This window comes from Zootoca vivipara, chromosome 7 (genome assembly GCF_963506605.1).
Source record: "Zootoca vivipara chromosome 7, rZooViv1.1, whole genome shotgun sequence".
Lineage (NCBI taxonomy): Eukaryota > Metazoa > Chordata > Lepidosauria > Squamata > Lacertidae > Zootoca > Zootoca vivipara.
In genome coordinates this window covers 30,443,689-30,467,760 of record NC_083282.1, presented here as the reverse complement: position 1 = coordinate 30,467,760, position 24,072 = coordinate 30,443,689, and the positions used below count along the sequence as shown (strand labels likewise).

At 40.0% G+C, this 24,072-nt stretch overlaps 1 protein-coding gene across 4 annotated transcripts in view; it reads right to left on the bottom strand.

Annotated features, from left to right (window-relative positions):
* PIGK (phosphatidylinositol glycan anchor biosynthesis class K) overlaps positions 1-24,072 on the bottom strand; it is a 113,570-nt gene that overhangs the window by 25,383 nt on the left and 64,115 nt on the right. For all 4 annotated transcript variants that reach the window (XM_060276807.1, XM_035121512.2, XM_060276806.1 and 1 more), the window contains exon 10: positions 15,794-15,869. In XM_060276807.1, coding sequence (XP_060132790.1) covers positions 15,794-15,869 — 76 coding nt within the window. The remainder of the gene's footprint in view (positions 1-15,793; positions 15,870-24,072) is intronic.

Genomic DNA, 24,072 nt, shown 5'->3' with positions numbered 1-24,072 from the left:
TAGCATCATGACACCAGCATGACCCATGGTCAAGAATCATGGGGGTTGGAATTCAGCAATATCTGGGCAGTCACAGGTTCCCCACCCCTGGTTTAAACAAGCCACAGTTCCTTTAATTCAAATGTCATTGGGAAGTGTGGTTTAAAATTGGAAGCACTGATCTCCTCTGACATGTGAAAGATGGCAAGAGGGGAAGATGAGCCTGAGACTCATCCCAATATGTCCATATAGTAGGAAAGTGTGGCTTCTCATCATGTCTGAATCAGGTCTGTATTAAAATCTGAATCTATAGCATTAAGGGTCTGTTCTCCCAACACTATCAACATGAGCCCCTAATTTATCTGGAATTCACTTCGCTCACATGTGAGTTTCTCTCAAATGCCCTTATTATTATTTTTTAAAAGAGCGAATAAAAATACTTAAAGAATATTTCCACAAACCCTTTCTGCAGGGCTGAACAATTAACAGAAACTGCAAAAGGGAACTGCAGTAATGCAGGTGACAATTCCAGAATAAATACTTTTTAAAAGGCACTCTGTGTTTAATTTGTGTACACCTCATACTGATATCTGTAAATAGATATAATTAACAATAGGATAAATCTGTTCTGCAGTATATTATTCTAAGCCATTAGGCAAATTTTCTCACCATGATATGAAAAATGTCAACTACTTAATTAGCACACCTACTTAGCCTGAAAACCCTGTAGTGCATTCAAACTAACATTTTTTGTGTGTGTTGGACTATGGGGAAAGAACAACCATCAATTAAATTTGTTCTAGGAGAAAATATTTAAAAATATCTGAATAACTAAGAAAAAAATAAGAAATTATCACATTGCATTTGGCATTCTCAACATTCTGTTGCTTAAGCGGGGGGAGGAAACCATTTCACCCCAGTTCATCACTGCCACATTTGGGGCAATTTTAAAAAATATATCATGTATCTCTAGTGTAGGGTTCAAGGGTGTCAACGAGAGGAGGAAGTCAAATCTCTTTTTAGCTATGCAAATTTTATTTGGTGGTAGGTCTAACTCCCTGAAATGTATTTGCATTTAGTATAATCCTTGTTCAGCAGAAATGTAAGTTAATGTGAAGAAAATGAAGTTTGGGGAAAGCCCACTGGTAGCAAGGCTTTGCAAAACATAACAGCAGTGGCCTGAATTTTGAAAGAGAACAACAAGTCTAAAATTGCTTTCTAAGGATAACTTTAAAAAAGAAAACCAACTTCAAACATTAGAAAAATAGTGTAAAATATCATTATCAGGTGGCTTTTTTTAAAAAAAAAATCTAATCTCCATTCATGGGAGAACACCAGCAGAAAAGCCAACTAAAGTGCTCTAAGCTAATGTGGTAGGTATCTTCACCATTATTATTGGTGCCTAATGTTATTCCTGTGGTTTATGCTAGTGAGGTAAATCAGACCAACTGCTGGCTTTAACACTTCTGTACTGAGTACAGTATGCTGCTGACATACTAAATTCTCAGTATTAAATAAATTTTGAAATACGATTCCTGTGCCTTCAGCTACGCTGGGCATATATCTCTCCAATGCCATGCTTACAACAGCACATGGTATATTAAGAAGCTGTCAAAGCTATTAAGGTCATTAACACTGGCACATATATTTGAGTCTATTCCTGTGCGATTTAGGAGGACATTATTTGCATACTATTATGCACCAGGAAACCTATTCCTCATATTCCCACAGGAAACAACTCGCTGGAGTGACCTAAATAGTATTCACTATTCTGATTCAAAATATGAAGAAACAGCAAATAAATGAGAAGCAATTCTGCAGACAGATGCAGAGACTTTGAGAACAGTTAAGCAAAAGCTTGAGCTAACAAATGACAAACGCAGATGAATGTGGACAAATGTAGCATAATGAGTCTCAGAGGAGCAAAGAATAAAGTGGGGAGGAAGGAAGTAAATTATACGCTTGATGGGTAAAGTTTTACTACAGCAGACTATGCATACAATACCTGCCAGGTATTGCACCAAAACACCTCAAGCCTGCTGTCATAGACCTAAGCAGCTGTTTAAAATGTTCTTTAGTAGCCAGCGGTTTAAAGAATTGCCTTACACTGCTTCTGATTGTTTAGCTTTCTTGTTATATTGCTGAACACCTACCTGGTGTTTTTTGAAAGGGCAGTGTATAAATACTTAAATAAATTAATAGCTAAGTCAAAGTAGCTGCAGACCTAAATATTTCAGCAATCAGTATTACTCCGAGCCACTTCTCAACATAATAAGCAGGGGGGAAAGGTCTTAAAAGGCAGGAAGAAGAAAGGGCAGGAGGGGGAAATCTCAGAAACTCACATTAACTTTAGCTATACCTCATTGTACTCTGAAGACATGACAGCACTAGCAGTTTCTTAGGCAATGCGCAGTGATTCATTTTTACTTACAGAGATGCCAGAGCCCCAATCTGCCTGGAAGCTGCAGTTTGACGAAATGCTATGTTTCTAATCTGAGGTGCATGTGAGCCAGTAGAGATTACCCAGTGCTGTGAAGAAAAGGCCTTCTGGACATACTTAGAGGCACTCTCTTTTTAAATTACTATTTTGCTTTTTTTTCCCAGAGCCATACTATATCATTGCGGGGGTAGGGGAGTTTGCTCCAAAACTCAGTCTTCAAGCTTTTAGAGCATGTAGGTTACTGCCAGAGATTTCTAGTGTACAAAGTTGTTTTTCCATGAAACACTAAGTGCTGGAATATATATTAAATGTCATAGAATTATTATAGCATTACAGAACAAACATCCTTACTGAATTGTAGGTGTCAACCATGGTGCAGTTCTGCCGATTTAAAATCGCGAGTGGCTGAAGCCAGAACCTTACATTGATGATAGAATGATAATCAAACCTACAAGGTCATTTGGTTGTAAAATTAATGACTATACACACACACACACACACACACACACACACACACACACACACACACAAGAGAAATTACCATGCTTTAACTCCAATTTTATGGTAACATATAACAAAGTCTAGGGCTTGCTAATCAGAAGGTTGGCAGTTCGAATCCCTGTGACGGGGTGAGCTCCCGTTGCTCGGTCCCAGCTCCTGCCCACCTAGCAGTTCAAAAGCACATCAAAGTGCAAGAAGATAAATAGGGACCGCTCCGGCGAGAAGGTAAACGGCGTTTCCATGCGCTGCTCTGGTTCGCCAGAAGCAGCTTTGTCATGCTGGCCACATGACCTGGAAGCTGCCTGCGGACAAACGTCGGCTCCCTCGGCCTATAGAGCGAGATGAGCGCCGCAACCCCAGAGTCGGACACGACTGGACCTGATGGTCAGGGGCCCCTTTACCTTTATAACAAAGTCTACTTAAGATTATTTAAAATGAGGTTTCCAGGAAACCTTATTTTTAATAGAATTTCCCAGACATCAAGTACCGGTATAGTGTATGCCATTTTCTTGTAATGGAAAGTTTTTGGAAATTTGAATAGGGTTAGTTAAATAAAAGCTTTTAAAAGCTTGGTGATCTAGTCCCAACAGACTGGGGAGTTTGTGCTGAGTCTATGGCCTACTTCAGGGATGGATAAAAGAATGAGGAAAGAAAAAACACTCCTCATGGGATACAGGAGAGGAAAATGAAGCTCATGTAGCTTAACTTGGGAAGTAGAATCTTGAGATGTGACTGACAGGTGAACTAGATGTTCAACAGAAATGCTTGCAACTTTTTTCTCCCCCCCCCCCCTGAAAAGCAGTTTATGAAAAATGTGAGTTAAATTCTGATGTATTTAACCCTCCCTGCCGGCTATTCAATATCTCCCCCCCCCCCTTTCTGGGTGGCATCAGGGGAGGAAGATATTTGCTCCTCCAAAAGCAGAAAAAGAGGTTGTGGGGATTGAGTGGAAAACAGCTTCAGTCAGGAGAAAGTTACACATATCTGAATGGAAACACACAGTTTGGGTCTTATTCATAATAAAGAAAGCTGAGAGATAATCTGAAATGTAGAGAATAATATCAGTATAATCTAACAGCACTAGGCAGTAAGGTTGACACCTGATCTAGCTTTGAAAATCTTTGAAATAGGTTGATCAGGTAAGGTAAAACATGCTTCTACAAGAAGTATCACCTCTCATTCTTGAAGAATGGTAGCAGTGAAAAAGTTTAAATTAAGTTCATCTGCCTCAGCGTCCTTCAAGACAGCCTGGAAATTTTAGTTCCTAGAGTTCCAGAGGAACTTAACTGGTCATGGAACGAGATCAGACAGACCGAACACCTTGCAAAAAATGGAACTACCTTCAAAACTACCTTGATAATGCTAGGCTCAGTAGCCAAAAACTTTTAAATGCATCAAACACTTGTGTATACACCCTGGGATTCATATGTTAAGTGGCAAATGCACTAATCTAACTATTACTATGAACTGTAACTTGCAAAAGCAAATATTTTCCATAGCAACAATAACATAGAAGCCCTCCCACACTGAGAGTAACAACTGGTGACTGACATTGATTGATGCCCTATAGCACAAGCTACATTAGAGAGCTAGCTTGTCATCCTCAATGTACACTTGAATTTCTTTGGTACCAAGGAAGACAACAGAACAGGAAGACCGACAACAATATAACCTGGGAGTGCATGACCTGCAGATGATGGATGAGGAATGCATCCAATGTTTTTTGCACTTGTGACCTCTCTAGGTAGCTGGAAAAGTCCAAGCAAAGTCATCCTATCTTACTTGAAATATATATACCTCAAGCGCTGATCAATGCCATAAAGCAATGCGCTTAAGCATTTCCTTGCAGCTTGTCAATAGTACTACAAATTATGTTTTATTTAAGAATCAGAGTGACTGCTGCCCTGAACTAGGGCAATTGAATACAACCCATTACAGACATTATGATACAGTGGTACCTCGGTTTAAGTACACAATTGGTTCCAGAAGTCTGTACTTAACCTGAAACATACTTAACCTAAAGCGAACTTTCCCATTGAAAGTAATGGAAAGTGGATTAATCCGTTCCAGGCGGGTCCGCAGAGTACTCAACCTGAAGTGTACTTAACCTGAAGTATGAGTGTAATTGGTTCTGGAAGTCCGTACTTAAACTGAAGCGCACTTAACCTGAAGCGAACTTTCCCATTGAAAGTAATGGAAAGTGGATTAATCCGTTCCAGGTGGGTCCGCGGAGTACTTAAACTGAAAGTACTCAAACCGAAGCGTACTTAAACCAAAGTATGACTGTACATGAATAACTGTTCAGGGTTTGGACTACCCTGCCCATCTCTTAACAAGTCAAGAACCCCTTGTTTATATGCTAATCCGCCTACCCTATTGTTAATCAAAGGATGTGTCCATGATAAAATATAGTTATTGTACACTTCTGGGGTGGGAAGAGACAACCTGGAAAGTTTCAGTAACTGAACTCAATAGAAGCCTCTAGAGAAAATTTCTAATTAAAGGGGATGGGATCATGTGATGAGAGATAAACATTAAGTGGCTACTTTGCTTGTGTCAGTTTCTGTTTGTCTTTGGGCTATAGAGAGATGAGCACAAAGGCAGTGTACATCCAACCTCATGACCTGACACCCAGTTATCACTACGCTTAGCAGAGCAAAGAGGAAACACTTTCTAGATATAAATGCTAAGCCTAGTTGAACTTCTAGAAATAAACTTGAAGTCTGATTTGTTTGTAAAGGAAAGGTAGCAGGGTGGGGGGTGGATGGGAATAACACTAACTTGGAATCACCACCAATCTGGAATTTCCATTAAAAGTGGAACAAGAAAATAAATCCCTTTCTACCACAACACTTAATGAAGAAATAATAACCAAAAGCAACGCTTATCCCCCAATGAAAGCATGAGATTCTGTTAATGGGTTATGTCACCTTTAGCTCTGCTACTAGTCATATAGGTACACCTGTAGGATTGGGTTGTAATAAATGTTAAATGTTAATGATCCTCAACGTGAGTAGTACACAGGGAGTTAGTTAGTTAATTTATTGTTACGGTTCTCGACCAGCACACACATTTAACATCAAACAATCCAATATACAATTTAAAATATATACAATATAAACTGTAGCCACTATAAAAAATTATTAGATAATAGAAATTATCACTACTTGGGAGGGTACATATATAAATAATATGTCTAAACTTACACCATTATAAAATTATTTATCTCTCTGAAATGAATGCTACTCGGGGATAATAAAATATATATTTTTATCATTTTTGATGCTTCAAAATATACTACCGGTAGGAACAATATGATCAGAACTTCCGCTTGATTCTGCACACAGATATTGTCTCTCTGGCACCTCCCTTCTCTTTCTCTCATATGTAGTAGTAATTCCCTTAGATAGTTTGTGTCTACAGAACTGACACGAATTGGCAGAATTTGGCATAATGACACTTGCTGCTCCTGGGCACATAAGTAGCTATGTGCCCATACATTAGAGAGATGAGAAAAATAAAAGGCCCAACAATGCCAACATAAAAGAAAGCAATAAAACCAAAGTGCTCATCTCAAGACACAGAAGTAGGAAAAAACATATTTTATGAACAACACTGGGGCAATTGTTCATTTGTATGTTTCTTTCCTCCTCGTTGTACTTTAAAATCTCAAGTAAACAAGCTATTTTCTTTTCTTAATTTTACCCTACAATAATAAAATCCAATAAAACCTAGAACAATTTGTTCATCGACTGAAGATTAAGAATTTTTTTTAAAAAAAACTTTCATATGTTGCCAAATTATCCTTGTATTCCCCCCCCCCCGAACGAAAGCTCCAGGAGACTGTTTTGTCCCATGATTAGAAGTGAAATGGCTAAAGGAATTTTCATATGTCCTTTCCTCATTTACATAACTACACAATTTAATGTATTCATTTATACTATTTGTATACCATTTGTCCATTCACCATGGCCTAGTTTGTACATAACAGTAAACCGTGGTTTATTAAACCATGGCTAGCATTATGTTTGAACCCTGCCCACAGCTTAACTGTCAACGTACCACAATCTGAAACTATGGGTTGAATTGTAAGCATGTGTTTGTTTTAACCGTGGCTCGGCTTTATGAGTGAACCCTTTAACCATGCTTTGACTGGTGAATATCTGGGGTAGGGTGGTCAAACTACAAAGGCATGATACAAGAGCAAACAGAAAGCAAATTAAACACCAGAGAAACAACCCATGGCTAGTTTTGCCCATCTGCATAGCAACTCAGAATTCATTAAACAAACTGTGACTTAGCATTTTATGTCGAAAAGGTCCTTTAACCTACAAGGGATAAAAACATTCAACCATAATTTAGAATTAAATGGCTATCAGGTAAAAGGTACAGACTACCAACAGATAGCTAAAATTAAGGAGCTGAAGAACATCTTATTTCACAACCAAAGGCCCTCGGGAATAGCACCATCTTAGTCTCAAGACAGAAATCAGGATGATGGGAGCAAATGCTCACAACTGAGTAGAGATGAGAAAACTATGGCCTTTCAGATTTTGGTAGACTATATCTCTCATCATCCCTGATCACTGGCTATACTGGCTATGGCTAATTGGAGCTGGAGTATAGCAACATCAGGGGACCACAGGTTACCCCGCTGGAACAGAGTTCCATCACTTTATAACTGAGAAAGAGCTATGCAACCTAGAAAGAGCTATGCAACAGATTTTATATTTTCAAATATGGAGTATTTATCATTTGCGCCTTCTTTCCTGAAACTCACACAGCACCTCATTCAAATCTCTGCTACCTCCTCCCACATTCCCTCTTATGTCTGTGACCAAATGTAAACCTCATTGCTTCATTATCAGCTGATTTTCTCCATTCCTGCTCTGTTTACCATCCAGTAATGAAGAGCTCTAGTGAAATCAAGCTTACACACGGATTTTGTGACATTTTCATTGGCCTAATAAAGGTATTGCCCTAATATAGATTGTGGAACTTTTCCATAATCTTAATGTCGCTGTGGAGAAGGCCCTGTCTTCTACAGTTCAGACAGTGGAGAGACATGTAAAAGGGCCTCTGAAGATGATCCAATTAACTGGCTAGCGCTAGACTGAGATGGGTAAAGGTAGCTCTTGAGATGAAATGTCACTGAAACTCTTGTGCTGACTATTTCCTAACAACATCTGATTTGCATGGTGTACATCTCACAACAGTCTTTGCTGAATTCACAGGTTTGCATTATGAAAATGTAAACAGCAAGCAATGAGAACTGTAATTGAGGGCATTCTTTTCAGGATCAGAGCTTTTTGAAAGATGAAAGGGGCCTTGCCAAGTGGCAAGAGTTTGACAGGGGATCCATCCAAAAGCAGAATAATATAGAATACCAAAGGTACACGAACTGAAGAAATTACTGTCCTAAAGGGGTCAGAAAGCACATATCATGTGCTTAACAATGGAAGGTCAAGAACTGGCTGCGAATGTTCAGAGCATGCCTCAAAAAAATATCTGGGAGGAAAAGAGTTACATTCAGGGGCAGAAATAGTAATATAAACTAAGCTAATATGAACTAAGAAAGTAAAACAGAAACAGACAGGGTGAGAGCTTGTTCCTAAAGCAAAATCTAAACAAGTACTGTAAGGGAGGATTGGCTCTCATCCAATATGGTTATGATTCACACTGGAGCAATCAAAAGTTCCTGAGGACAGATTAGATAATTTCATGAACACAGGAAAAAAATCAGTGACAGTTCTTCAAGCAAGGACACCACCTTGAAATCGGGAAAACTATATGTGAGCAATCAGCAATTCTGGCAGGCAATGTATTCTTTTCACTGAATAGTAACTCCAATCTTTTGTGAGCTTGAAAATTTGACACGACTAGACCAATCACCTGAGTGGCTATTTCCACAAGCTGTCCTTCAGGCATACAGATGGAGCCAACTCTTTGGAGAAAGGGAAGAAAACAAGATCAGCAGACAGAAGCTGAGAAAAGAGATGAAAGAACTGAGCGATGGAGCAGACACCTATTTGTCCAACTCCATTCGGCCCAAAACTCCAGAGCAGCTCAGTCTTTGTACATTCAAGCCTGGGAGCTATCATCTAATCCAGGCATGTCAAACCTGCGGCCCTCCAGATGTTTTGGACTACAATTCCCATCTTCCCCAACCACTGGTCCTGCTAGCTAGGGATCATGGGAGTTGTAGGCCAAAACATCTGGAGGGCCGCAGTTTTCACATGCCTGATCTAATCTGACAGGGGCCTGCATTAATCCAGTCTGAGGCTCTGGAGCCAACCAAGCACCCCACAGGATGTGCTTAGATACAGTGTGCATAACTACAGTTCCTCTTTACATTTACCGGTACTAATTACAGTAATTAAGATAGTTAATTATTACAGGATCAATTAATGAGGGGTCATTACCAAGAATGCAGTGTGTGTGGGCTGGAGAAACTTATCTCTTTCCTCTCCAGCGTGATCAAAGTAAAATCACCCTATCTCCCCATCCCCAACATGCAGCTAGAACGCTTAGAGGGAATAGTCCCCAATTGTGCCAATGGGAAGATTTTGTTCCAGCTACATGGAGGGGGGCAGTTCTGCGTGAGCTGATTCCCAGGAAGGAATGCTCTACCATTTAGCTCCAATTAATGAAAGTAAAAAGAGAAAAGTGTTACGAGGCCTTTGTTGTTACCTCTAGTTTGTGTGCAGGGGTGAATTAGAGCATGGGTGTAGCCAGGATTTTTGTTGGGGCGGCAGGACTTTTGTGGGGGAGGGGGCAGAACTGTCGTGATGGTTCAGTTAAGTATTTCTATTGTTTTATTTGATCTAGGAGGGGAAGCTGCCCCCCCTTGGCTACGCCCACGAAATAAAGGGTGTATGTGGAGTGTTGTTGTTGTTTAGTCGTTTAGTCGTGTCTGACTCTTCGTGACCCCATGGACCATAGCACGCCAGGCACTCCTGTCTTGCACTGCCTCCTGCAGTTTGGTCAAACTCATGTTCGTAGCTCTGAGAACACTGTCCAACCATCTCGTCCTCTGTCGTCCCCTTCTCCTTGTGCACTCAATCTTTCCCAACATCAGGGTCTTTTCCAAGGATTCTTCTCTTCTCATGAGGTGGCCAAAGTATTGTGGCCAAAGTATGTGGAGTGGGTAAAGCAAAAGACCATGAGAAACAATCCTCCTTCCTTGATCTTATGTACAGTCCCATAGTTGATTTATCTATGCCTGACCTTCATGCTAGCCAGATCCTGGGGATGCAGAGAACTTTGCAACAATCTCTACCATCAGTGCTACCACCCCTTTTAGTTTAGAACTCTTACTCTTTAAAGGTGTGATTGTGTTGGGATGCTGTTTTATGATTGCCCAGTACTTTAAACATATGTTAAAAATACCCTTAATGCTTTATAATAAATTATTCCTTTTCTATAAACTTTGTGTAGGTACACGTTCCTTGGGACCACACACACACACACACACACACACACAGAGAGAGAGAGAGAGAGAGAGAGAGGGACTGCTTGATTTGTCTCCAGCTAAATATCGTTTTTAGGGAGCATGTTTTCGAAACCCTGTCGGTGGCAGTTTCACATTGGTTCCCCAAACGCACAGGCCTATCAGTCCCCGTGTTAACAGAGGTAAATCTATTAAGCGCAATGTATAACAAACCATGGTTTAGAGAGATAACAACAAGCTGTCTGTTCATACATTCCTTTACCAAATCCACCCTCCATTTGTGTGAATCATTCAGTTCCTTAATGACTTCAGGGCCAGCATCAGGTTGAAGGAGGGAAGGGATCTAGCAAGCTCCATGCCTAGTCTTGGTGCTGCAAGGAAGCCTGACACTTCTCTTGTGATTAGCACTGCCTGTACCTAATGTTTCCCAGTGACCTGTCCCCCTGTAGGGTTACCAGGCCAAGCCACAAGGACAGGTAAGGGCTGTTGAGCAAAGCAGAGAAGCACCAAGAGGCTGAAGCCTCAATCTTTATGAGCCTAGAATGCCTCTGCCCCACAATGTATTAGTGACTGCAACTACTTCTGTCAGTACTTTGACTGGAGTGCTGTGCAAAATTTTAATTACTTTTTTTTCTTTAAGTAAGGGGTGGTGGTGGGCTGGATCGCCACTGGTGGGTTCTCCACATCACATGAAACTCTTGGGAGAGATCAGCTGGGGATTTGGAGTAAAAAGTCACCAGCATGTTGGCAGAACTCAGTTCTATTTTTCCTAGTCACGTGAGGATTTGGAAAGGCTGGACCTTGTTCAGTAATGGGCTGGATGGGGGCCAGTACCTTGAAATCATTTATAAAAGGCAGCATATAAATGGTTTTAAGCAAAATATCTCACAGCATGCAAGTTTCTAGGAAAAGAAGTATGCTTGGTGAGGTGGGAGGGGGGAAGCACGCTAACATTGTGCTGGCAAATATTTAGCAGTTGTTACTTTAAAATCATGTCTAATGTAGAATAAGATTTCTCATTCACTGATGTTTGAATTCTTCAGGGGATTTTATCAGTTTTTCCAAAGCATTTTACCTCCAGGTTAACTGTTGTAACCAAAGCGTATCAGTGCTTCCATCTAGCTGAAACCTGTACGGCTTTTGTTCACTCATTAAGCTCTTTGCATGCTTGATTAAAGTTTTAAACACCCTTAACTGATTTTATAAGAGAGGAATAAAAAATCTATAGTGTGCTAATCACCATTTTATTTTCAACAAATTGAAGTGAAACGAACCTATTAATGTGTAAACAAATGTATTCGGACCCATCTGTGTTGGTGATTAACAAAGTGGGAAGAAAGTGTGACTATTCCCCACCCCACCCCTAGAAAAACCTAAAATCTTGATTCCCAATTCAGGCATTGAAAGAGAGGCTGATTATCTTTAAGGCAAATTAACCTCTGTTAAGAAATGTCATGATATAATTTCTTTTAGAAATCTGTTTCTGTTCTCTCTCTCTCTCTCTCTCTCTCTCTCTCTCTCTCCCACCAATCTCCAATTGTAAGTAAATCCAGTCACCGAGTTGTACCGCTCATGCAGGCTTCCCAGCAGATGAACCCAGCAAATGCTGACAAGGTTAAAGTGGCAAGTACTAATGCATTCATGCAAGGCTGATGGACATCACTTCCCATTCATGTGCTTCAGTCTTAGGAGACAGGCATTCCATGCCCAGAAATCCTATCCTAATTTCTTAGTGAGGAAGATCTTCTATTAAAATAATAGCCCACCACCTAAAATATTGAAAGCAAGTTGTTAAGGTGCCAACAGAGTTACTTTGCTTCAGGACATCATTTGAATGTAGACAGACATGCACAATGATACGAAGATAAGTTTACACTCTAAAGCAGAATAGTAATATGCTTCACACTGTGATCCTATACATGTCAATTCAGAAGCAAGCCCCATTTAGCAGGTAATTAGATGCATGAGTTGCAGGTCTGAACCAAGAGGCAAAGAAAGAGAAGATCAAGCACTGCTTCTCTGCATGGACCAAGGCTGGAGCAGAGCTTCCCAGAAACACATTCCCTTGTATGCTTATAGTAAATACATCATCCAGTTTTGCTTAAGGGCTATCATCACCCTAGTTACATTTTCCAAAATGGAAGCAATCTATAACCCCAAATCTGCTGCCCTGAGACACTTGGGAAGAAGAGTCTTTTCCCACCCCTGGCCCTGTTTTCCTGGGAAAACTGTAGCCTAGGAGAGCAATCAGAAAACAGTGGCAGCAAAAAGTCTCAATTTCCAGTGCCCCAGTACAACCAATGTCACTTGCTCACCCCATGACTGTTATTTGTTCAAAACAAGTTGCCAGGAGGGGCATGGACAGGGACGGGGATGGATGTCTTTGGCCCTACAGATGTTACTGAACTACAATAATTGGCCATGTTTACTATGGTTCATGAGAGTTGTAGTTCAGCAACATCTGGAGGGTCATAGGTTCCCCATTCCTGATTTAAAAAGAAAACTAGAGGAGTTCCTATTAATGGATTTCCAATGACAATGAAGGGTTTAAAAATGGGGGAAGGAAGGGTGACATGGGCAAATCAATGCGGGATAAGAATGCACCACAGATTTGCCAAATAGATCTTTCAGTAACCCATCTACCGCAACCTGAACTCACTACCACAAAAAAGGGATTTTATACTGATATATAACTGCCATTTATTAGAGGTTTAAATTAAAATAAAATTAGTAGACCTGACACTGATTAAAACATTCCCTTCATCAATAAAATTATTTCCTCCCAATTTCTAGTGATGTTATATTAGAAGGTCACAGATGTTATCAGATTACATTTAAGGAAAATACAACCCAACAGCTGAGCAAGGCCACTGACTTAATTACAGCTTCATTTTAAAGAATGTCCTCAAATGGAGTCTCCCCAATATCAAGGTTACTGAGAAGAGATGTTTTAAAATTTTTACCTGAACTGAACTGAACTTGCTACCAGCTTCTATCATACTACTGTGTTTACATAAAGCAAAAAGTAAACAATATTTGTCTGGGAATTTGATGGGGGGGGTAGTTGTTAAATATGAAAAGTGAAAGCCAATAAAAACATTTAAAATATTAATATCAAATAAATTTAAATCAAGTATTAAAATATAGGGAATTATAGGAATTCCTATAATTAAAAATAAAATTATAGGAATTCTTGTTTTGTCAAAGACATATTTGCTATGGCTTAGCATAGCTGCCAAGTTGTCCCTTTTTTTAAGGGATTTCCCCTTATGCTGAATAGGCTTCCTCACGAGAAAAGGGAAAACTTGGCAGCTATGTGGCTTAGAACTGAGTTTGGCCCCAAAAGCTGTTCTTTACTTGACAGAGGAAACCTTAGAAATAATGATCCATAATGGATTTTTACAACAAACACAGTACAGATTTAATAGAAAAGTATGCTTGCTAATGATTTCACCATAGACCCAGCTGCAGTGTCACTTTCCAAGTGTTAAAATGTTATGACAAAAAGGGGCCTAAATGGAAAAAGTGGTTATTTGGAGGCCACAATCCCACACAAAAGGTAAGCTTGGCAGTGCACTGAAAATGGGCTTCCGTTCAATCATTTTGAGCTTATTTATTAACTCTATGAACCAACCGTCGCCAGTAACCCCAGAGAGGTTTACACTGATAGAAATATGAAACAATACAATAAAATACAAATCAAATACAGTAAGAGCAATTCCATAGCTGTAATACACAGAAAAGAGGAGGAAAGGAAGCATCAAATTGTTGATCTTTTTTTTTTAAAAAAAAAAGCTGGCTATAAGAAACCATCTAAAAATTATTCACCCCACCTTCAAAATCCTGCTAGAAGGGTGCATTGATCTGCTTCCTTAAAAAGTAGAATGAAGAGGCAGACAAATCTCAGCATGGAGGGATTCCAGGTGTGGAGCCACCATGAACCTCACCATCAATTAACCCGGCACAATTTCAGCCAGCAGCTATTTTATAAAGGTTTACTTTTATAATATTTAACTTTGTATTAGTTTTATATTGGACTGGGCTAAAATACCCAAGCAAGAAGGTCAAATTAGACAATTTTGGCAAGATTGTATGTAATCTGAGTAAGGGTTTTGCTCGAGGAAATGGTCAAAATGCATGAAAACCACGTTTCTGATTCTGTTCAGTGAAGTATTCCATCGCAATATGGCACAAAGCAGCCAAACGGAACCCACTGGGGCTGTATTACTTTCTTTGTGCTGTAAAAATATTACTGTGACATTTCATCTGGTCAACCATCTTAAAGGTTAATTCTGTTTCCTGTATCAGATATTCCTTTAGGTGAACTGTTCTGTGCAGTTCCTATTTACCTATTCCAAACAATCCTCAAACTGTTTCATTGCTCACTCTCACTGTTAAGAACATATTGACTTACTGCCTGCTCTGCTGTTTAATTCATTTATGCCGAGAGTCAGGCATGAAGACAGAATTTTAAATGTGACATTTGCAGGCTGCTGGGTCATTTGAAGCTCTGACAACACCAAGGGAGTTCCTGACATACAAACTGGTCCTGATTTCCAATCTTCCATGTTCTGAACACATCAGATATTCTTCCCGGAGGTGCAGATTTCAGCCTAAAGTTTTAAATTTCCTTTGGGTTTAACATCTTGCAGAAAAGGCCTGTACACTTGAAAGTTTTAAAATAAAGCCCTTGTTTCCTTTAAGCTAAAGCTGGCATTGCCTCCAGCGAGCAAATTCAACGGCAGGAAGCCACTTTGATTGACAAAGATATTTGGAAACAGACTTACAATAATAATTAATACCCAGAGGAAATGCCAAGCAACTTTGACGCTTGGTGGACTTCCATTTTTTTCCCTGTTGATCTATCCATGTTCAAAGGCAGCTGCATCTGAAAGCCACAGCTGTAGATAATGGGCCATTTAGATGGCAGCAGCGGTATTTGGCCTAGCTGGGTAGCAGTTAACTGTGGTAGCAACTAGGATGAAATACCTACACGCAAGACACTCATTTTTGCAGTGACAGCAACTGAACTGAGAGCAGATTAAAAGTACTCAAGTTGGAGACTTACTCACATCTAAGTTCAGAGACCATTTTCCTGTTAAGTCTTGATAACAGCAAAGAGTACAGATGTACATTGCTTGAGGAAGCAAGTCAGCAAGATGCAAACCTTTCTTAATAAAACGGATCACAAAAACCAGTAGTTATTCAAGTTTCCAACACAAGCTGGAGTCTACAGGGTACAGATTGCTTAGCCTCTTGTTGTGCTCTGAATAATAAATTGCTATCCAAATAGAAATATATGCCCTTGTACAATTAAATATTAAATAGAATATAAACTAGTAAGATTACCAAAAGTGTTCTATTGCCAAAACTAAATACCTTACGTATTCTTGAGCATTAACAAAAGAAATAAAGCAGCATACCTGATGTATTATTTGTGCTACAGGAAGTTGTTCTGCATATTTTAATGCCTCCGTTGTTACTTCATCCACAGCATGGCTGGAAAAAAAGAGATTTTAATCAGACACTGTAAAAGTTAGGAAAAAGATAAAACCCAATGGCAACTCACTCGTTTTCCAAATTCCCAATCTATCTCAAATTGCACAGCTATTATTTTTAAATGCATTACATATTCAAATGCCATCCACTTCTTTTGAGCCTATCTCTCTCCGTTTTTTGGTCATGGTTTAAATTCTTCATAGTTATAATACTAGCTTTAAGTCTTTCTGTTCCACATAAAAATTTGCAAAGGTCAGGTCTCCTGAATAGCCCAGAGACTTGGGGAAAGCTGCTGAGAGAAATGGCACAGGCACATGTTTCCATATTTCATTTGATTCCCATCCCACCCCCTGGCAATTGAAATGCAAGGAGTTGCATTCTGCTCTCTTAACATTCAACGAACTTGTGAATGAGATAATTTATAGAAATTTATAGAAATTGATTGTGTATCCCCCAAACTTTCTATGTTGGAAGGCTGCTAGAAAATGTTCTAGATAAGAACAGAGGTGTTTTAGGATGCATACCCATCGAGGAAGGCAGAGGACATAAGGAAATAATACTTGGCTGGTAAACTCAGCCAGGAGGAATCAATTTTCAGCAGAAAACTGGATCTGAAAATGCTTCATTTTCTGATCAGAAGCATTTTCCAGATAGGCATCTAATAACTCTACCTTTTCTCCAAAATAAAAGCTGGCAGGTTATGCATGTTTAAACATGTGACTAACACCACATTTTGTTTGACTATCTTTTAGCTACTGAACTGTTTAAGTACCTGAAATTAAAGTGTAAACCCCTATTATTATTATTATTATTATTATTATTATTATTATTATTATGCCACCCAGCCACATTTCAGTCTCTTTTCTTCCTGTGCCATGACTGTGGGCAAGAACCCTAAATTGTGGAAACATTTTGAAATTTGGAATCCTTTGGGGGACAGAAAATAGGTTTCTATGTAAAATACAAGTGTCAAGGCTTTGAGAGAGACAAATTAGTTGGAGTGAAGAAAGACCAAGGCAAAGAAAATGAAAACCAGGAACAGCACACTTTGGACAATTTCTGTGTTCAGTCATTACTTATCTTATTTCAGTGCCTTTGGGGTCTTAATTTTTCCCTCGTATATTTTCCCCTCATATATAATTTGGGATTTGCCTACCACTCAGAAAAGAAACTCCAGACCAGTCTCTCTTTAGGATGGTTATAGATTTTAAATGCAAGCGCCAATCAGGACTTTGGAATTGCAGTAATCAGAGTAATGTGACTAACCACTGTGTGATTTCAAGGTAATAACTGCCATGATAATAGACATTCTTGCACTCTGATTGGCTACCAACTATTATTAGCCTACCAGGACAACAAGATCTGCATTTTGCATAGTTATTAAGATACAACAGTAGAGTGATTATGTAAAGAGTATAGGGAATTTCCACAGCTGTGGGTGGGAGAAGAGGAATGGATGCACAAACATTCTGTATTATTCATAAAATCAAAGCCATTTTATCAACATAATGAAGATATTTGAAAAAAATTATAAAAATGTCTAGTGGTGTCTCAGTATATGAGAACCACAACCAGTCAGCAAGTAGGCTGCATAAATTAAGCTCTCCAGAGGTATCTATAGAGGATACACACCAACACACTCCAAAAATATGCCCAGCCCTCTTAAATATGGTGAACGTACACTTAAAATGACCGAGTCCTCAGTATGCCGAATTCAAAACATGCCTATGAGCAACTTTTCTATGGCCTTCTTATCATGGGGGGGGGGGGGAATTCTTGAAAGACCAAGACAACCATTTCATGGGTTTTGCGATTCATTTTCTAAATGGCCCTCATGCTGTTCATCTAGGACAGTGGTTCCCAACAGGTGGTCCGGGGACCCCCAGGGGTCTGCGAGCTATGCCAGAGGGGTCCGCAAGATGCTATTAGAATAAAAAAATATATTAAATATATTTCGTATGATAACAGATTTTTTGTTTTGGCCGCTTCCTGCATGAGCAGAGTCTAGCGCAAAACTAGAATTAGATAGAGGCAGTAGTTCTGCTGTATGCCGTTAGGTGGCGCTTTACAAACACTACTGTTTTGCAAAGAGGCAGCACGCGCATTCTACTAACGCTCACCTCCCCAAGATGCTTTGCGCGCGTTGGCTTCATTTGTGCGCTACTGCGCAGGTACCCTGTCTTCTCCATTCCCCTCCCTCCTCCTTGGCGCGCACTGCCTCTTTGCAAAACAAAGATTTAGGATTAGGAATTAATTAATTAAGATTTAGGATTAGGAATTAATGGGGGTCCTTGTCACAATAGCGGCTCGATGAGGGGTCCTCGAGAAAATTTTGTTGGGAACCCCTGATCTAGGAAACTAGGGAATCAATATCACCCACTGCACACTTTAATAATGCTGCCTGTAAGTGGGTGTATCTGTGTATCATTCAGAAAGAAGGGTACCACATTCAAGATAAAACTTTGCTTTTTAGTGTGTGCAGTAAGACTTATGTATACCTAGTCCCAGGAAGATCACTGGCAGATGTAGTATCCACTATCTAGCAACACTGGATACTGTACATATGTTCCTCTATTCAAACTCATATATTTATACACTGTGCTTAGGGAGAAAATACTAACTGGACTTTCAAATAACATTCCCATGATCTTCAAAAGAGTTGCTCTACAAACCAGAAGAAATTCTGAAAATTGCACTTGGCTGCAGCTTCCCGGAACATGTAAAATTGCTATAAACCGAAAACTAATGCGGAAAATATGTTTTCACCTTTTTTTCAATTTACTTTGAACAATGGGCAGCGTTTTGGGTATAGCCAATATATCCCTCTCTCTATACTGTCATTCTTTTTTTTTTTTGGATGACAATAAAATCTTTACTAAAAATTATGTGTGAGTGTGCACACACACACACACACATATATCAGTTTCAAGACAGGCATTTTTATAGGGTGCTATAAAAATCAAAATAACAGTTTTAATTAGGTTTTTTTAAAAAAATCACTGTATATTCATTAGAAGTAACTATTTACATTAATGTCCTTGCTCTGCATTCCTGATCCTAATCGGTCAATTTACTTTCAGGCTATTAACACATTTAGTTGCTTTAGAGATAAACAGAATGTATTCTAGCATAGTGTCCCTAAAACAATATTAAAACGTCTATCATTTATTTATTTAAAAAGTCTGTATACAGCTGTTCATTAAAAACTAGTGATTTACACCAACTATACACAAATGCAATCAAAACAAGGTAAGAATTTAAAATCAGAGATCAACTATTGTCTGTTACAGAAAGATGTTTTCTTAATCGCCTGCATAGATTTGGTGGCATGGAAAAGTTTGCACCACTTATTTAAAGGCTTAAAAAGAAGGCACCAGCCTGACAAGCCTCCTTATCACAAACCCATGCAACTCTGGTCTCCACTGATATATTTTTTTTAAAAAAAAGTTCAGATGTACTTTCTAGTTGATGAGCCTTTTCAGTCAAATGAGCATCTGTTGCCTAAATGTCACATGAATGAAGAGTCCGTTAATCTTGAAAAAGACTCCACAACCAAAATTGCTCATACTGTATGAAAACCCTCTGGAGGTGCATTTTAGCATAGCAAATGCTCACTAATAATCCAGAGACCCACAGAGAGTTTATGAAATCTGAGGACTCCCAGTGACTGAATTATGCCTCAGAACGCAGAACTATTCATTTGGGCAAGTACAGCTGGTTTTAATTATTTAGGAGCTACACCCCACAATATATCATTAAACTTTCCATATAACATTTTGTATATTTAGTTTATTTACAACTTTCGTAAAATATAGACTTAATGAAGTCTTAGCAGCAGCAGCTCTCCACAGTGTACTAATATTACAAGATCTTGCCTGAGGCCTGCTACATTCCCACTTGCCTCCACAATTATTTTGGCAAGGGATGCTATTTATTTTTAGACTAATATAAGCTGCTGCTGCTTTTTTCAAATATGCCCCCATACCCTACGGATCCCAGTCTGAGGGAAATGTCTTAATGTAAGCAATTTGTTCCTTTACATTTAAATACATTATCACTCACTACTGTAAATCAACATGGAGGAAAACAGCTTATAGATAAAGCATTTGACTGGTCTCGCCAAGAGCTGAGGGGCAGGTTTTAGGCAGGGACTTCAGAACAAGATAAACCCTGCTTTACCAGAGGGTTATGACTGGGAAATAGGCATTGTCCCATTGTATGCACACTTTGTTGAAATTTGAACTGTTAACCAATTAAATGCTTTTCAGTTAATTAACTTTCTTGATTTAAACCAATTAATGCTATGGCAGCAAATACCTTTGACACCTCTGGTTCTATAACTGTACAGTGGTACCTCGGTTTAAGTACACAATTGGTTCCGGAAGTCTGTATTTAACCTGAAGCGTACTTAACCTGAAGCGAACTTTCCCATTGAAAGTAAAGGAACATGGATTAATCCGTTCCAGACGGTCCGCGGAGTACTTAAACTGAAGCATACTTTACCTGAAGCAAACTTTCCCATTGAAAGTAATGGAAAGTGGATTAATCCGTTCCAGACGGGTCCGCGAAGTACTTAAACTGAAAGTACTCAAATCGATGCGTACTTAAACCGAGGTATGACTGTATTCATTTTCATGCCAAAGTTTATTTGTGAGTGCAAGAATAGAGTGTAAAAAAAGCAGTGCCATACCACTTTAAACAGTTGTGCCTTCCCACAAATAATCCTGGGAGTTGTAGTTTGCTAAGAGAGCTGAGAGTTGTTAGAAGACTCCCGTTCCCCTCACAGAGCAACAATTCTCAGAGTGGTTTAACAATCAATCCTCCTTCCAGGTATCTGGGGATTGTAGCTCTGTGAGGAGGACAGACCTCTCCTAAAAAGTCGCAGTGCCCCTAACGAACTACAGCAGGCATCCCCAAACTGCGGCACTCCAGATTTTTGGCCTACAACTCCCATGATCCCTAGCTAAGAGGACCAGTGGTCAGGGATGATGGGAATTGTAGTCCAAAACATCTGGAGGGCCGAAGTTTGGGGATGCCTGAACTACAGTTTCCAAAATTATTGGAGGGATGCCCTGCATGTTTGTAGAGGTTTGACACTGTTTTAAATGTATCATGCAGACTTCAAACTTGCTAAGCATGAAAATCTAATCCTGCTTAGCCTCGGTTTTGTGCCTCCAAGGTCCAGGGTTTAGAATTTTAGAGCCTGTATTTCCAGTCTCTTCATGTGAAAGTCTTTTTGCCTTCTACTCTGCCAAATATCAATCTGTCAAATTGTATCTCCACTGACTGTCAACTTGTATCCCAAAGTTACCCTCTGAAAGACAACCTGACACAACTGTGGCCAATATGTATCCAAAAGAGAGAGAGTCTCTTAAAACTTCAAATTGCTAAAAAGTCTCCATTAGCTGCTGCTTATACTCCTCTCCAGTAGTGATGTATGGAAGTGAGAGCTGGACCATAAAGAAGGCTGATCGCCAAAGAATTTATGCCTTTGAATTATGGTGCTGGAGGAGACTCTTGAGAGTCCCATGGACTGCAAGACGATCAAACCTATCCTTTCTTAAGGAAATCAGCCCTGAGTGCTCACTGGAGGGACAGATCCTGAAGCTGAGGCTCAAATACTTTGGCCACATCATGAGAAGAGAAGACTCCCTGGAAAAGACCCTGATGCTGGGAAAGATTGAGGGCACAAGGAGAAGGGGGCGACAGAGGACGAGATGGTTGGACAGTGTTCTCGAAGCTACCAACATGAGTTTGACCAAGCTGTGGGAGGCAGTGGAAGACAGGAGTGCCTGGCGTACTCTGGTCCATGGGGTCACGAAGAGTCGGACATGACTAAACGACTAAACAACAACATACTCCTCTCCCATTCACAAGAGTTCTTTGCAGAGCCTGTCCGCAGAAATCGGAAGCTGACTTCCTTTTTGGCTTCCGTTTTTACCAAATCAATTAATTTGCACCTAATTTCTTCTTTAATTTTTTTTTTACCTCTAATCGGAAGATCCACTGCTTTCGGCGACAGTATGTGGCTTCGGCTGTAGGGTGCGATGGAGCCGTGAGTGGACTCAAGCCCCTTCCCCTCCCCCCTCACCACACCAGCGATGGGAAGATTGGGGTTAAGGCAAGTTCTCTCCCTCTGCTGGACCCCTGGAGTTCCCACTTATCCATGGGTTTTTTTTCAGGGGGGGCACCTAGCCCTGGCGCTCACCCCCGGTGCCCTGTCAGTAAGGACCATGTCGTCTTTTAATCAGACGACACAGAGCACACCACCATTCCGTTCCACAGCAACCTGGAAGTATTGAACGGACACTTCTGAGTAAACATGCTTACAACTGTGTTGTGGTTTTACATGGAAATTCTGTTGATTTTAATGGGAAGCTACAAGTCCCAAAATTCACTTCTAGGTAAATGTGTTTAGTACAACCATTTAAATCAGCAACAATTATAAATTGCAGGCAAGAATTTCTGTCTTTGGCGTCTCAAAGACACATACTACTAAAGGTTATCTCCCCTCTCTAGAAGGTAGAAGGAGCAAGGAGGTTTTCTTGTCTGTGCTCCTTAGCCGATCTTTGGGACAATGCCTTTCAACTCTTCTATGATTCTAAGCTCTCAATGAGATCCATTGTAAAACAAAAGGGAAATATCACACCAATACTGTATGCTCCAATGTACACAACCTCACTCTCCCAACTGCATATCCACTTTCCATGTGGTTCCTAGGTGGTTTCCAATCCAAAATCATCATTTTAAAATACCTGGTGGCTTAGCCACTGTGGGCTCCTTCACACATCCTTTGCCTCTATAGCTCAAATTCCTCCCTCTCAGCCACTCTACCATAGCTGCCAAGTCTCCCGTATTCCCCGGGAAACCCCCGTTTTTCCAGCCGTTCCCAGCTAGAAAAATGGATTTTTTTGTTTTTTCCCGGTTTACTTACCGGCCGGGGGGTGGCTCCTTCTGCGCATTTCTGGAGTCTCTGGACATGCGCAGAAGCGATTTCTGGCGCGGCGGCCATTTTGGAACTGGGCGGAGCACGCTCAGAAGTGACTTCTGGTGCTGCTCTACCCAGTTCCAAAATGGTGACGGTCTGCTGATCCCTTATTTTTCCGGCAGGAACTTGGCAGGTATGCACTCTACATTGCAGGGTTGGGTAACTTTTCCCCCCATCGAGGCCACACCAAGGGTAATCTGTTGGGATTTGCATGGCAGGGGTCCATGGCATCAGAGTCAGGGGGGGGGGGGTCAGAGGAAACTACAGATGGAACCAGAGTCAGAAGTAGGCAGAGCCTGGAGCACTGCAGAATCTCATAACTTATTCACTCTCTGTGCCATCCCACTCCCTGACCACACACACACACACACGGCCAAGATTCCCAGAAAAATGGTCCAGAAAGCAAGAGTGAACCCACAGCATCTAGAGGGCCTCAAATTGACTCCAACATTAGCTTAGGCTAATCAAGGTTGCTCCTTAAAGATTTGAAACAAACTGGAAAGCTGCCCAAGGGGAACCCTGGTTAGCCTTAATGTCAGTTAATGTAAGTACTGACACTTATTCAGTCATGGGATGGAAGTCATATTCCAGAAGAAAGTAAATACGATCCACTAACAATTGTTCAACCATGGTTAAGCAAACAGGAGTGTTAACATACGCACCAGGCCAGTGTAATGAAAACAAAGTAGAACACATATTTCCAATGGATCACAAAGGCTGATGAACATGTCATTCTGAAATGGACTGAGTCTATCTTATTACAATGGTTATTTATATATCCTATTTGGTTTGCTCTAATGGAACAAATCTCTCAACAGCAAAACACAGGCAAGACTGTTTAAGTGATGCAATGCTACAAGTGTGGGGAATCAGGGTTTTTAGAGTACAAAAGAAAGAGGAATTGAAATGACTTTTAATTACTAAATCTATGTATCCCACTGTCTCAACCATAAATAAACCACTGGGTGGTGGTTGTTTTTATTTTGGCCATTATTAATAAAAACAAAATGCCAGCACTAAATGAGAAAATGCCATCAAGGTTTCCCAGAAAGCAAAGGCTAAAAAGCTCTGTACCTGCTTTGAATGAATAGATTCAAAACCCGAGCATTGAAAAATATATTTATAATAACCAGATGACCAAATGAGGAACTGGGCTTTGGTTCAGGGTAACTATACAAAATACTGTATAGCTTGATATAAACAAATTTGAAGTAA